General features: G+C 35.7%; 1 protein-coding gene across 2 annotated transcripts; it reads left to right on the plus strand.

The window, feature by feature from the left end:
• The first annotated feature begins 12,538 nt into the window (after positions 1-12,538).
• On the plus strand, positions 12,539-16,296 carry LOC107460805 (2,3-bisphosphoglycerate-dependent phosphoglycerate mutase 1). Of its 2 annotated transcripts, XR_008002254.1 has the most exons (10): positions 12,539-12,911; positions 13,135-13,414; positions 13,550-13,773; positions 14,053-14,171; positions 14,272-14,428; positions 14,600-14,701; positions 14,801-14,920; positions 15,826-15,882; positions 15,969-16,037; positions 16,072-16,296. XR_008002254.1 is itself a non-coding variant. In XM_016079208.3 (9 exons), the coding sequence occupies exons 2-8, from the start codon at positions 13,138-13,140 to the stop codon at positions 15,865-15,867; spliced, it is 1,041 nt and encodes a 346-aa protein (XP_015934694.1). In that variant the 5' UTR covers positions 12,539-12,911; positions 13,135-13,137; the 3' UTR covers positions 15,868-15,882; positions 15,969-16,296. The 2 variants fall into 2 exon arrangements, 1 of the variants encoding a protein (XP_015934694.1); XM_016079208.3 differs by having other exon boundaries at positions 15,969-16,296.
• Positions 16,297-16,375: the final 79 nt, after the last annotated feature.

Consider the following 16,375-nt stretch of genomic DNA (forward strand, 5'->3'; position numbering starts at 1 on the left):
TCCAGCCTGATTGAGAACCGACAGATGATTAGCCGTGCTATGACAGAGCATAGGAACGTTTTCACTGAGAGGATGGGAAGTAGCCACTGACAATGGTGACGCCCTACATACAGCTTGCCGTAGACGTGATTTACAAACAATTGAGTTAAATATTACATTGCAGGAATTCAGAGGACAAAGCATCTCCAAAACTCCAACATATTTCTCATCATTGTTTATCTTTCCAATCAAATCTAATTTATCTTTCTAATAATTTTAAATACTTTGACTTCTTACAATTAAATCCAAATAACCTTATTGACCTCCTGACTAAGATCAATAAAATAAACATTGATTGCTTCAAACCAATAATCTCCGTGGGATCGACCCTTACTCACGTAAGGTATTACTTGGACGACCCAGTGCACTTGCTGGTTAGTTGTGCGAATCACAAATTCATGCACCACTTAACAAGAATTCTCTATTGCTCAAATCAATTTTAAAGAAAGACTTTTCAACAAGGTTGATATGCAAACCTGATCCATTACCTATGATCACTTGGTCTGCACCTTCATACTTCTCCCTTTCAATTAGATTTTGTTGGTCTGAAGTCATATGGGGTGTAGCACTTGAGTCTGGAAATCAGCCTTGATCTTGTAATGTTGCAGGTGTGGCCAATACATTGCTCAAGTTGGCTTGTGATGCTTGCAGAGTCTGTGAGTTTGTGCCTTCATATTGAAATCTGGAGCCTTCTGATGGATCATACCTATATCAGCATGTCTTGGTAGTATGTCCAGACTTGTCACACACTTGGCAAATAGACCTATCACCATTGAACATTCTTGAACCATTATATTGTTGCTGCTTTTCATTGTTGAACATTCTTGCCCCTTCAACACCACCAAAACTTGGATTATTGTAAGCCTGAGTTCCAAATCTGGAATTGTTGTCGCTAGATTGACCATTATTATAGAAGTTTCTACCACCTCTCATCTGTCTGCCACCACCTCTACTTCTGTAATCTCCTTTGAAACCTCCTCTGAAGCCACTGATGCGTGAGCATCTTTTCTATATTTTCCTAGTTAATTTGCATCTAATTTGTTATGTTTAATCAAGAATTAATTATATTTTAGCCACTATGGATGCTACTTTGAGTCTTTTGCAATTTTGTTTATTTTAGGTAGCATTCGGCGAAATTTGATGGAGTTTCTGCAGCACGAGAATCAAAGGAGATGGCTGCGAGGAGCGACGCGCACGCGTGCGCGTGATTTGGAGGTATCCATGGCGACGCGTGCGCGTGACTGACGCGTACGCGTGAATTGAAGATTTGCTCAGCGACGCGTGCGCGTGACCGACGCGTTCGCGTGACTCGCAGAAAAGACCATCGACGCGTACGCGTGACATGCGCCATGTGCAGAAAAACGTAGGAAAATGCTGGGGGCGATTTTCAGGTTGTTTTGACCCAGTTTCCAGCCCAGAAAACACATATTAGAAACTACAGAATGGACAAATCAAGTGGTCCCCACCCATCAGCTGAAGACTTGTTAATTAAGTCGAATTTAAATTCAAATCTTATTTTTTAGGAAAAGATATTATTTTTAATTTTAGATAATTAGATTTTAAATTTATTAGGATTAGTTATAAAAAGGGATCTGATGCCATCAGATCGGAACTCGGTACATTTTTACCAGAATTCTGGTTTTCTTCTCTGAACTATGAGCAACTAATCCTTCATTGTTAAGGTTAGGAGCTCTGTCTATTTGTATGGATTGATTCGTTTGATCTTTCTAATTTAATCCATGTTTTGATTTATATTTCAATAATTGTTTTCGTTCTTTATTTTAAGAATTTGGGTGGAACGGAAGTATGACCCATGTTCTAATTGAGTTCTTGTAAAACTTGGAAAAGCTCTTTACTTGAACAACAACTTAAAAACATATTATCCTGAATTTCTAATTGTTTGTATTTAACAAGATACGTGATATATAATCCCCTTATTTTTGGATAATTAGGATTCTTGTGGCATATAAACTGGAATTTGATCATCACCTTCTAATTGGAATTAATTGACCAAGGAATTGGCAGTTAATGAATTTTAGAGGAGACTAGGAAGGTCTAAGGAATTAGGGTCTAGTCACATATAGTTTGCCATGAATTAAATCTTGCATGATTAAAATAGTTAGTAAGAAAAATCAATCCGGAAAAATAGATAACTCTGAAGCCTTAACTTTTTCTCCATATTTTATTCCCAACTTATTTATTTGTCTATCCTTTTGATATTCTGAGTTCAAACTTAAACCTTTTGAATATCTTAAAACCCTTTTCTGCTTGCCTAACTAAGCCAATCAATCAATCATTGTTGCTTGATCCATCAATCCTCGTGGGATCGATCCTTACTCACGTAAGGTATTACTTGGTACGACCCGTTGCACTTGCCGGTTAGTCTGTAGTTGTAAAACACCGCACCAGCCACCTTTTGAGTTAAAGTTCTGAGAGTAACCTAGTGAACTTTGTGCCACATTTGCTTGTATAAATGACTCTGATTTTCAAAACATCTCCAACATACTTTCATGAGTTAATAGCAAAGCCTTTAATTCTCCAACCGAGATGCTCACTGGTCTTGCCACTACTGAGGTGATTACTGAGCTATACTCTTCGTTTAATCCATTCAGAATAGCGTTTACATATCACTTTCACACATTGGTTCTCCTACTGAAGATAAAGCATCAATTATTTAAAAAGAGACCGTCGCTTTCATAGCACAAATGCGAGTGTCGCCATTGGGATGAAAATAGGCCACACATCGAGCGAAGGGTGGGAAAACAAAGACAAACCTATCTAGAGAAGGTTAAAGAAGAGGGTATGCTTTCCCATACAGAAATAATCATGGGTCTTGGAGGCATTCCATATAGTGGAGGTGCTTTCAAAGTCACTTTTCAAGACAGAGATATTTCACCCTCTTTTGTCGATTTTTTGTAAATCGGTGGTGGTTCGATATCTAATGGTCTGGGAGCGAAACCTACTCCTCTTTGTGAGTATCAGTTTTATTTTGCATCAAAATCCATGCCTTTGACAATGACAAAGAAGAAGGAACTAAGCTTTGCAGAAATCAAATTAAATAAAGGAAAAGTGTTTGGAAAAATAAATGACAAATTAAAAGGTAAAGACTGAAAAGGATAAAAGTTGCTGAATTTAAAGGAATTGAAATGACATTGCAAAGAAGATAAATTGCATGAAAAGGAAGGTTGGAGGGAATTTAAATGAAAAGTAAAGACATGGAACCAACTCTTCAAAGAAGAAAGACTGACTCAGAAAGTTGCTGGGGATGTGAGTGAGTGTGAGTGTTTTCTCCGAAAAGATTCCAACCTTTGTTTCTTCGATCTTTCATGTATTTATGGAAGTGTTCGACCAATCAAATTCAGATATAACTTCCACGTGCGTCAATCCTTGAATAACTGTTCCCGCTCTCTTTGAGTGCCATCTGTAACTGCCATTAATCATTTTCACTTATTAACTTTTTCACTTCTTCGATTGCTTCACTCCTTTTCGATAAGTCCTAGTCGATCAACATTCTCTCCTTCATCGATTGACCATCCTCGATGACTCCACCTCGAATTTCAAACATTCTCTCCTTTATCGATTGACCATCCTTGATGACTCCACCTCGAAGTTCACAACTTTGTTATTTTTTTACTAACAAATCGCACTGCTGACCTCTTCTTCGATATAGTTGACCTCTGTCAAGTCTGCCTCTTCGATTTCCACACTTAAGTCAATCGACTAATAGAGAGTACACACGAAGTACCTAATTGGCCCAAATCCAAAGTTAATTGTAACATGTATTTGGAGATTGATCGAAATATTATTTTGGCACTTGGCAATGATCGAAGTCTAAATTTATGGAACATTGGCTTATCAAAGAATTTAATGACATCCTATACGAAAATATTATTTTCGATATAACACACCCAAATATTGTCAACAACGGAAGCATGCGTCTCAACGTATTGAAGCGGTGGAACCCTGACCATTTTCCAGGCATTCAAGCAGTTGATGTATGAGCTGACCATTTGCCAGGTGTTACTTCTGTCCTTCTCCTCTCATCTTTGTTCATGGCGGAAACTTCAGGTAGGCAACTTCTATACGAATGCGAGTATTGTCGTGGTGCATCTTACATCCGTATGGAGGATCTCAAACAACCTACTCCAAATGCACACCCAACGTACAAAATCTCATGCTAACCATGCGGCATCGGAGTACATCAAAGGAACTCAATATATGCACGTGTAGATTCTGTACTCCGCAGTAGTACTTTGGATAAATTCTAATAAATTGTAAAGCTGAATTTCTAGGTTGCGGCAGTAGTACTTTGGATAAATTCTGGGCATTAACAGATTTGACTATTATTAACATATGATATGATGCAAAGTTCTGATTCAATTAAAAACAAAGGAAAGGAAAAATTGTACTTCTTATTCGAATTGTGTTGGTTTAGTTAAATCAAAGGAACAAGTCTTTTTTTTTTTTCAGAATAAATTTTCCAAGTCAAGTCAGATTCGAAATCTTCACACAATCAGACACCAATTAATAATCACAAATTTGTAAAGAAAAATGCATTGTACTTGTTGCCAATTGCAATGCTCAGTTAAGGCAATGTATTTTCTTTTCCACACTTAAATCTGCCATTAAAGTGAAGTAGTTGTTTTATTTTCTTTTCCACCCTTAAAATAAACACTGCGGTGCGAAGACAGTAGAAAAATCTCCAAATACACAAAAATTGTCATAGAAAAAGTAATAAAACAAAATAAAGTAAAATAAAACCTGAGTAGTTTGCAGAAGCAGAGACAAAGCACACAATAACACAGAGGGACTGGAAAGTGTGGTGTTGCGGCAGAAGAAGGAGTAGTGGCAGTGCTGAGTGCATGCAGCAACAATGACAGTGGTAACTATAGAGATGTGACAAGAACATGAATGTTAGTGGAGAGGACCTAGCAGAGACATCTCTTTCATCTCTGAAATTACGATTAAAATGAAATCTGAGTAGTTCGCAGGGGAAAAGACAAAGCACAACAACGCAGAAGGACCGGAAATGTGGTGTGGTGGCAGTAGAAGGAGTGGTGGCGGTGCTAAGTACAAGCAGCAACAGCGAACGATGGTAGCTGCAGCAGCAAGAACATGAATCACTAGAAAAAAAGCCCTAGCAGAGACATCTCTCTCATTTCTGGAATTATGATTAAAAGGAAAGGAAAAAGATGTAAAAAGTAAAACTAGGGAGGCAAAATTTTAATTATCAATTTTTTCAAAAATAAAAAAACAGGGTTTAATTTGTAAATATTTTTAAATGGGTTAATGGTATTCCTCCATAAAATGGGGAGTAAGTAATCTATGGCCAACTAATTGACATGTGACAACCGACTAACTAACAAATTGATCACATGCTAACTAATTCTTTTTACACTAATTCAGCATCACCCTAATGTATTTATCAGGTCTAATAAATTATTTTTAGAAGAATGTTAAAAAATGATTAATTAATTAATAATGTTTAAAAATATAAATTAAAAATATATTGTTAAATTATTATAATAAAAGAATTAAATTAATAAATAAAAATATTGATAAAAATAATAAATTGTGGTGAATGTTGAATTTTTTTCTAATTTTTATAAAATAATTGGTATACATTGAACATGTTTGAAAAAATTAAAAAAAAGACTTTTTTTTAATGTTTAGATACGAAAGTAAAACTAAATTATAATTAAAATTAATAATTTTAAGTGAAAAAAAATTTGTCAAAGAAAATAATATTTTAAAACATTATTATAAATAAAATATTATTATTTTTTAAAAATAGATATTATAATAAAAATTTTATAATTATTTTATGTAAAAGTATTTTTTTGACTTTTGAATAATAAATTATATAATTAAATTTTTATATTTATAAAAGTATTATTTTATTTAAAATGTAATTAAATAAATAAGTTATATTTTCAAACAAAATATTTTTATAAAAAAATATTTTTGTCATCTTTATTTGAATAGTGGCCTTTTTGAAATTGTTTGATGAAGGAAGTAAGAACCCTGTCATGTCATGGATTTCTCTTTAATGATATTTAAGCTAGAAATAGGTGCGAAACTTTTTAGTTTGGTAGATAACAATAAAATTATTTGAAAAAAAAAAACATTTTGGGTAAAACCATAGATTTCTTTTTAAATGGCATGACATGAATAAAATATATAGTTCTCTGTCTTTTGTAATTTTGAAGCACAGTCGCAGATGGCACGTTTTGCATGTAGAATAAAAGCATGCTAAATCTTTTAGTTATTTATTTATTTTACTTTTATGCGATATTTTTTAATAGCCCTCAAATGTAGTTTATCATCTAGTGAGAACTTCACTAGCCCTTTTGTTTGAGAAAAAAATTCTTAATAAAATGATAAAATAATATGTGAATTTTATTATTTTAAGAGTAATTATCCAAATTACTTCCTTAGATATTAGAATTGGACATTCTAATTTTTTTAAAAAATTAATACACAAATTTTTAAAGTTTTATTTTAGTAGATAGATCAGTTTTCAGTTTATTTTTTGGTAGAGTAATTATCTAGATCAGTCCCTAACAATTTTAAAAATGGATATTTTAGTCTTCAAAAAAAACTAATGTACAAATCAATCCCCAATGTTTTTCTTTGATAGACATAATAGTCCACAATCCAAAAATAAAATAAAATAAAATAATTATTATTATTAATTGCACAATAATATTATACTATGTTTTTTGTATTTTTTGAACAAAAATAATAATAAATTTATTCATTAAATTCTTTTATATATATATATATATATTCACTTAATAATAATAATAATAATAATAATAATAATAATAATAATAATAGAAATTATTTTACAAGAAATTCAAAGTTAAAATCATTTAATATTTTTATATTTAGGTCCAGTTTAGGTAAATAATTTAAATAAGTTTTTTTTGGAAAAGGAGCTTAAAACATAAGGACTTTTATTAATAGCAGCTTTACAAAAGAGAATGAATATTAAAATAACGATGATAACTAATCACTAATATTGTGTATGATATAGTAGGTGAAAATAAAAAATAAATATAAAATGTGTGTCAATGTATATTTTATTGCTTTTTTCATTTTTTATTTTTACTCCTATTAGAATTTTCTTCTCTTTTATTGAGGTCAAGAACTTGTTATAATTAACTATGAAAATAATAATAAGCTATAAAATTACATATGAAAAAAATAAAATTAAAACTGAAATTTCATACCACACTTGAATACAAATTTAATAATAAAAAATAGTGATAAAATGATAAAAAAATACTTAGAAGGAATATATGCAGTACGTTGTTCAGATGTAATATTGTCTGAAAATGTGGTGGAGGATCAATACTTCCATCAGATGTTTCATTACGTAAAAATGGTGAGACTTTGGAACATTACGTAAGAATGATGGTGGAAGGCCAGTGCTTCTAGCAGACCTGGTGTGAAAATGGTGATGAAGGGTTAGTATTTTTCATAGAATCAAGAAGGAAAGTAGATTTTTTTGTTTTAAAATTATTTTTTTTTAAGTAAGTGGTAGAATTTAGTTCTCGTTTGAGGGCTTCCATCCGACTTGTGTGTATGAGTGAATGGGGGGTGGTACCTGAGGGATGTCAGTGTACTTATAGTGGTGAACCCATAACCACCGTTGGAGTGGTTCCATCTTTCATGGAGGATAACCGTCTCTTTATCTTAGGGAGGTTGAGATTTGACTCCTAGAAGTGAGTTGAGAGATTTTAGGGGCAGTTATTTATTTGAATGAGTGTTATCTGCCTGCTAATCTTCTCTTCCGACTTCCTCGTGGCGGAGCCTATGTTGAACCCGACCTCTTACGAGGAGGTCAGTTGCGGGGGAAGGCCAATCTTATGGGTCAGACCTTTATGTACTATTTGGATCTGAGCTTTGTCATTGGGCCAGGATATGAACAGTGCCCCAACTCGAGCCCAAGTTCTGTTGCAAGTGGGGCTTGAGTATTCACCTCGGGGTTGTAGCCGACGTGGTGAAGAACTGACGTGACTTTCAAGAGTCGACGTGATTTAAATTTTTCAATCGTCGTGTCTAATCAAACGTTGCGTCTCTTCAAGGGTTTTGAGCATTTACACGCGGGGGGCGGTTACATCGGTAATGGTGCCTCTCTTAAATGGTTGCGTCATTTAACCTTTATACCCCTAACGTGTTTATAAATACTTTTTCCTCACTTTTCTTGTTTCGTTTCTGAAAACTTTCTCACTTGCACCCTTTACCGAGAGAAGAAAACTCCTCTTATTTCGAGTGCTGCCGCATCTGCCTTCTGCGTGACAAAAAGGTCAGTTATTTTTCCTTACTCTTTCTTTATAGAGTGTTTTTTACTTGCATGTCTTGTTTGGAGGAGTGTTGACTGTAGTCCTAGCGTTTTCTGCTGGTTTGAAAAGACTTGCCTCAAACCCTTAGAGACCCCGTTTTGATTCTTTTTCCTTTTTCTTTGTAGGATTCGTTATCTTTTTAGGAACAAGATGTCTACTCTAGAGTCTCTTTCATTATGGGTTGATGACACTGTGTTTTGGGAGAGCCCCCTGGTAGATACTGATTACCTTTCCGATCTGTGCGCTCATCATAGAATCTGTGCTCTTGATGAGTACGAGCTGAAGTACGAACTGGTTGCTGATGCGTGAGCATCTTTCTTATTTTTTCCTAGTAAATTTGCATCTAATTTGTTAAGTTTAATCAATAATTAATTGTCTTTTAGCTACTATGGATGCTACTTTGAGTCTCGTGCAATTCTGTTTATTTTAGGTAGCATTCGGCTCGATTTGATGGAGTTTCTACAGCACAAGAATTAAAGGATATGACAGCGAAGAGCGATGCGTGCTCGTGATTTGGAGCTTTCCATGGCGACGCGTGGGCGTCCTTGATGCGTACGTGTGAAAAGCAAAGTTGCACAGCGATGCGTGCGCGTACTTGACGCGTACGCGTGCCACGCGAAGAAAACCATCGACACGTACGCGTGACTGATGCGTACGCGTTACATGCGCCACATGCAGAAAACGCAGAAAATGCTGGGGGCAATTTCTGGGCTATTTTTGACCCAGTTTTCAGTCCAGGAAACACATATTAGAGGCTGCAGAATGGAGGACTCAGGCGAACACTTCCTATTACTTTCCAAGTTAAGCGTGGACCCTACAAAGCAAGTGGTTCCCATCCATCAATTGAAGGCTTGCTGATTATTTAGTTAATTCTGATTTAAAATTTTATTTTTATCTTTAAATTAGGAAAAGATATTATTTTAGTTTTTAGAAACTAGATTTTAAATTTATTAGGATTAGATATAAAAGGGAAAAGAAACTTCCTTTTTAGGGAATTCCATTAGTTAACTTTTCATTCCACCTCAGTCCAATTTACAATCCTAGTTTTCTCTCTGAACCATGAGCAACTAAACCTCCACTGTTAAGGTTAGGAGCTCTGTCTATTGTATAGATTGATACTATTATTTTTCTATTTTAATTCATGTTTTGATTTATATTTCAAGAATTATTTTCGTTCTTTATCTTATGAATTTGAGTGGAACGGAAGTAAGACCCTCTTTCTAATTGAGTTCTTGTATAACTTGGAAAAGCTCATTACTTGAACAACAACTTGAAAATAATTTCTCCTAAATTCTAATTATCTGAACTTAACGGGATACGTGACATATAATCCTCTTATATTTGGATAATTAGGATTTTTGTGGCATATAAACTAGAATTTGATCTTTATCCCCTAATTGGAATTAATTGACCAAGGAATTAGCAGTTGATAAATTTTAGAGGAGACTAGAAAGGTCTAAGGAATTAGGGTCTAGTCACATATAATTTGCCATGAATTAAATCCTGCATGATTAAAATAGTTAGTAAGAAAAGTCAATTCGGAAAATAGATAACTCTGAAACCTTAACTGCCTGCTTCATATTGTTTCTCCCATATTATTTACTACATGCTTTCTGATATTCTCTTAATTACTGTTTAATGCTTTTGAACAACCAAAACACTCTTTTCTGTTTGTCTTACTAAGCCAATCACTCAATCATTGTTGCTTGATCCATCAATCCTCGTGGGATCGACCCTCACTCACTTGAGGTATTACTTGGTACGACCCGGTGCACTTGCCGGTTAGTTTGTGGGTTATAAATTCTGCACCAGTTGCCCCAGGTCCGGAAGATCGGGTTTGTTTTGGGAGGGCATCTGATGCAGACCCTCATTTTTTCTTTATGTATGAAAGTCTGTTTACCCATTTGGGCATTTTTCTTTCCTTTTCCGACTTTGAGATAGCCGTTTTATCTCATTGTCGTGTCGGTCCAACCCAACTTCACCCTAACTCTTGGAGATTTCTGAAAATTTATCAGTTCGTCAGCCATGCACTAGATTTTTTGACCTCTTTAAAGATCTTCTTTTTTCTTTTTCACATGACCAAGCCCTTTAGTGGGCAAAATAACAAACAGCAATGGGTGTCTTTCCGGGCCATAGAAGGCTGGAGAGTTTTTACCCTTTTTGACGAATCCTTCCATGATTTTAAAAATTTCTTTTTCAAAGTGCAATCTGTAGAGGGTCACCACCCCTTTTTTCTGGACCAAAATTCTTCTCCTCGCTTTCCCCTGTACTGGTTAGAGGCCTCTCCCTGTGAAAAATATGGTTTGGATGACCTGGATGAGGTGGAGGTGGCCATTTTGGGATTCTTTCAAGAAGTATGGGGGAAAGCCCCTTATTTAGAGACAAAAAAGTTCCTCCAGGGGTCCCCGACCTTTGTGCAGGCCCAATTAGGTAACGTTATGTTTGTTTATTTTGTTTTCTGACCTGATAGTTTTTCGAGTTGTTTCCTCTGGCTTCTATGCTGACTTTCCTACTATCTGATGGTTTTTTCAGAAATGGCGAAAAAGAATTCCAGAGAGTCTTATCAGAGAGTTCAGGAGGCCAAGTCGAGGTTTTGCACCAGGGTTGGTGGTACCAGAGCTGCTGGCCCTCCTCCTCCTCCCCCTCCTCCTCTTCCTCACAACTTGGGGACCCCCTCCCGGCCTATTGTCATATCCTCTTCAGCCTCTTCTCTTCCATCCCCTCCTCCCCGATCTTCCCCTGAGCCAGAGAAGATGAAGCGCAAGATTTTAGAGTCTAGTTCTTCTTTTAAGGGTGAGGCCAAGTCTAATGCGCCTCAGTTCGTTTGGAATCATATCTATCCTCATACTCGTATAAGTATGGATGATGCTTCCGTTCGAAACCACCTTAATGTTATGGTTCAGGGGAATGTTAGGGTGGCGGGGGTATGTACGAGACTTCTGGATAATTTTGAAAAGACACCCCTCAGCTCTTTGGGTTCGTCCATGAGGGTTGAGGAGCTAGAGGGGAGGATTTTCTTATATCAAGAAGAGGAAAAGAGGTTGAAGGTGGAGGTCGCCGAGTTGAAGAATGAGAGGGATCGTCTTCGGGAGAGGGAGAAGAAGTTGCTGGGTCAGTGTGCCATGGCGGAGGGTCTGAGGAAGAAGGCGAAGCGGAGTTATATGAGTTTGTTCGAGGCCCATGTGGACGTGAAGTAGGATTTAGCGAGATGTCGGGAAGCCTACTTGGAGCTGGAGGACTCCATCGCTGAGGGAGCCGAAGAGGCGTGGAGGATCTTCAAGGAACAGGTCAGGGTTATTGCTCCCGACCTGGATCTTTCACCTTTGGATTCTGATAAGATCGTGGTTGACGGGGCCATTATTTCCCCTCTCCGACTTGTTTCTGAATCTGAGTTGAAGACTCGGGGTCAAAGGATAGTGGAATCTCCCCCCACCCCGATCAGGAGATGCCCTAAGTTCTTCAAAGGCTCCTGAGAATGGTCCTGATCAACTTACTCCGTCTTCCATTGGTGCTGCTCCGACTTCTCTCTCTGGTCCTGATGGTGCTCCGACTGCTCTCCCTGGCTCTGGTGGCGATGGCTCTTCTCTTGGTAGTGGTGACCTTCCTTATTCCAACTAATTTTGTGGCTATATGGGGGCCCGGCCTGTGGGTCCCCCGTTTTTAAACAAATTTTATTTATTTGTTTTCGTGGTGGCGGTTGATACTTGACTTTTTCTGGCCCTTTGTGGGCCGTAAACAAAAATTAAAAATGCCATTTTTTGGATAAGGGTTTTAGGATATCTTTGTGTGTTGTGTGCATGCTTTTTCTACTTAGGTTTAAAAAAAATAAATCCACATCATTATTTAAAAAAAATTAATTTTTTTAACAAACAATAAATCAACATTTTTTATATTATTTTATCCTCTTTATTTTTGCTCATCTATTACTTTATTAATTGATTATTGATAATAAAAAGCTAATTCTCCGATAAAATAAAAATAATTAATATTAATCATAAAACCAACAGTTGGAATTTTTAAGCATATTCGCAAGGATTTATTCGTTTTATTGACGCAAGGGAGGAAAATAAACGAGTATATATATATCAGCACAAAAATAAAGTTCGGTATTACAAAGTTTCAAATTTGGCATTACAGTGTTGGTGGGATTTATTCAAACCAACCAACATTTCAAGCACTGTTGCGTTCATGCTTTGATGGAACTTGTAATATAAATATTAAATAACGTCACCTTCACCAACCCAACACCAAGCTGCGATTTCTTCTATAACTAACAATTTTGTCAGGTTTTTTTTTTCTTTTTTGGCTGCCACCAAAAATCGACACCTGTACGGCTGTAACCACCACCTCACCTTGTATAACTCCGCCATCTTTTCTCCCTTGCATTAGAATTAAGATTCTCTCTGTAATTAAAGCTTTACGCTACCTTCGTTGCATTGCCACCTCGTTTTTCTCGCCCGCCTAATTTCCGCTTCTATATATCAATCATTTCTCTCTTCTTCCGTATTCATTCCATCTCCGGTACGCTCATTTCATCTCTGCATAGATCTAAGTTTGATTACTTGTTTTTTTATTTTTTTGATATCTAAGGTTTTTTTTTATGGATATTTTCTTCCTATGCGTTTGTGCGTTTTCTTGTTTCATTTGAATCATACGTGTTTGTGGATGAATCGAGAAACTGCTTTGGATTATTTGTGTAGGATAGCAGGGTTTAATTGGTATTGCTTTATTTTCAATGCTTCAGATAATGGCTGCTGAAGTGTATCGCCATGCTATTGGGACTTTTCAGTCTCATTCTTATGCCAACAATGTTAATCATAAGCAGAGGCTCAGGAACAATTTCGTGAGATTGGTGAATAACGATTCTGTGAGTAACAATGTCTTGTCAAGCAGAGGAGCTAGGTATTCTAGCTGCAGTAACCGTCGCAGTGTTATTCGATCTTCGGCTTCTCAAACATCGGTGGCAGATCCAGTTTCATTATCCCCTTCGAGAACCCCCACCACTGACACTAACAAGAAATCAAGTAAGATAGATACTCCTTTTGGTAATTTGAAATCTATATCTATTACTAGACATTCATGTGTGCAAAACAGTGAAACATTCAAGAATTTTAGGGTCTAAAGTTAACTAATTGATGTTCAATATGTTTCTATTTCAGATGAAGCGGCTTTGATCCTCATTAGGCATGGTGAGTCGCTGTGGAATGAAAAGAACTTATTCACAGGTTGTGTTGATGTTCCACTAAGCAAGAAGGGCATAGATGAGGCAATAGAAGCTGGCAAAAGAATTAGCAGCATTCCAGTTGATGTGATATTTACATCTGCTTTGATTCGGGCACAAATGACAGCCATGCTGGCCATGACCCAGCATCGTCGTAAGAAGGTAAAAAAGAATGGAAAACTATCTTATGGTGTCAAAAATATCTCATTATTAGAAGGCTTAGGGCATATTAGGAACTAGGAAGCATGGCAATGGCATGCTCCAAAATCACTGCTAAGCTGAAACTAACTGAGAAAGTTAGGTAATCGATAAATTGACATGTAATGCTCTGGTTATTGCTCATTATGCATATACTGGCATACTGAACTTTTGTTGTTTACACAATTTGAAGAACTATTTAAAGTTCAATTTATAAGCTGTTAACCATAAAAATTCCTTCAGGTGCCTATCATCATTCATAATGAAAGTGAACAAGCAAGGCAATGGAGTCAAGTTTTTAGTGAAGACACTAAAAAACAGTCTATACCAGTCATAGCATCATGGCAATTAAATGAAAGAATGTAGTAATCTTTTTCCTTATTTTTGCTTTTAGTTCCTCCTTTACAATGTCGAGAATATTGTTGAGATCTAATCAGCATTTTGTAATCGTTATCATTTCAGGTATGGGGAATTACAGGGTCTCAATAAACAAGAAACAGCTGACAGATATGGAAAAGAGCAAGTCCATGAGTGGCGCAGAAGCTATGACACACCTCCTCCCAATGGAGAAAGTTTGGAAATGTGTGCTGAAAGAGCAGTTGCCTATTTTAGAGACCAAGTAAGTGAAAGTTTAGTTTTGATGTTATATGTGCTATACCAAGTAACTTCAACACTATATGTGCTAGACAAGAAGTATTTGGTTTGATACATTGTATGGTTGAATTTCTGCTGTGGCAGAAGTGATCATTTGACATTGACAAGGGATTGTTCCATTGACTTTGTGCTGCAGATTGAACCTCAACTTTTATCTGGAAAGAATGTTATGATTGCTGCCCACGGAAACTCCCTGAGATCCATTATCATGTATCTGGACAAGTTAACTTCCCAAGAGGTAATTGGAGTATGCTGAGTTATGGTGCCTCAGGTTCATATATCACACTAAATGGTGATTATTTATTTATTTAGTGTTTTCCTTCTAACCTTTCTATAGGTCATTAGTTTGGAACTGTCAACTGGAATTCCCATGCTGTATATTTTCAAAGAGGGAAGATTCATTAGGAGGGGGAGTCCCATAGGACCACAGGAAGCTGGGGTTTATGCTTACACCAAGGTATCTAGTTCATATCAGCTTTTATATTTCAACCTTTTTTAATCTTCTAAAAAAAAATTTCTTCATCATAGAGGATTTGATTTAAAGATAGATATCAGTCGCCTAGAATGCCGCAAGTGCAATGTCACTTGTATTACACAAGAAATATAAAGAATATAACATCTATAAATCCATATAGTTTGGCTTGTGAATTGTTGATGTTATTTTTCTTGTCTTTATGTGCTATGCTATAACGATTGATATTGACAAATGACAGATGTCCTAATTGCCAAAGTAAGTAAACTTTGCTGTTATAATTGTACCCAGCAACCAAATCTAAGATTAAATATGGATTTCTTAGTGGGATGAAAGTTGAATTTCATTATTGATGCCTTTCATTTGAATCTTACAAGTTTTTGTGTATATAAGTAGTATCAGGTTATATTCTTCCAGTTTGAGCCCTGCTACATTTTGTGAGTAATTTTAAGCTTCACCTTTATTTTTAGGAAGTCCATAGACAAATCTAATTCTGATAAGGAAGTTGCAATGATATTCCTGGTTAAAATATTTCATTTTTCTTCAATCAGTGTGTTTGATACTTTGTTATTAACAAAACGTAGTTAATAGTTGACAACTATCAGTGAAGAAACTCTTATAATAGTAAATACAGTAATATTTACTGCTTTTTTGCAACGCATAAAAAAGGTGGCTTCGTCAAACTTCTGACTGGATTTTGTTGTCTTGCTTCTGTAATCTATTGTTAGTGATTACTTGTGAGTCATCTGCTATTTTGATTGATCCCCTATTATGAGTTCCATTATTCGTTCTTCAATTTTCCTTCCCCAAGGATGAAGCTCTATTGTTTGTTCTATTCATTCTTCTATCCTTCATCTTTAACTAATTCTAACTTTATATTTTGGTCACAGCGATTGGCTCTTTACAGACAGAAGTTGGATGAGATGTTCTAATGATATGTTTTCTTGGTAAACACTCAATACTTCTTTTCAATTTCATATTTTCATTCGTCTCTCTCCATATACTAAATCCAATTCTCTTTTGACTATTTCAGGAGATACAATATTCACCATTAATCAGCATTATAGCAGTTGAATCACATACAAAGGGGGTAGCGTGAATATTTTCACTTGCCCTAAAACAAGGTTGTTTTGGATTTTTTTTAGTAAAGTTTTGAAGCCGTGTATTTGGGAGAAACTCTCTCATTCTTAGGTATATTTATATCGTATGGTTAGCAATTGTTTCCATGTGACTGTTGTAGTATGAGTATGATAGTCATGTAATATTTTCAGTTCGGATTCATTCTTATATAATTGTAAATGAGTTGTAATGTGGACTTCTATTGGATATATAATTAATGTTTCATTATTGAAAGTTTGAAACTAGTTATTCCAAAGTACTCTTAGAACATCATTTTAACTCATTTCTCATGCAGTTGAGGATTAAACGCTATTTCCGGTT

The sequence above is a fragment of the Arachis duranensis genome, chromosome 8 (genome assembly GCF_000817695.3).
Source record: "Arachis duranensis cultivar V14167 chromosome 8, aradu.V14167.gnm2.J7QH, whole genome shotgun sequence".
Classification (NCBI taxonomy): Eukaryota; Viridiplantae; Streptophyta; class Magnoliopsida; order Fabales; family Fabaceae; genus Arachis; species Arachis duranensis.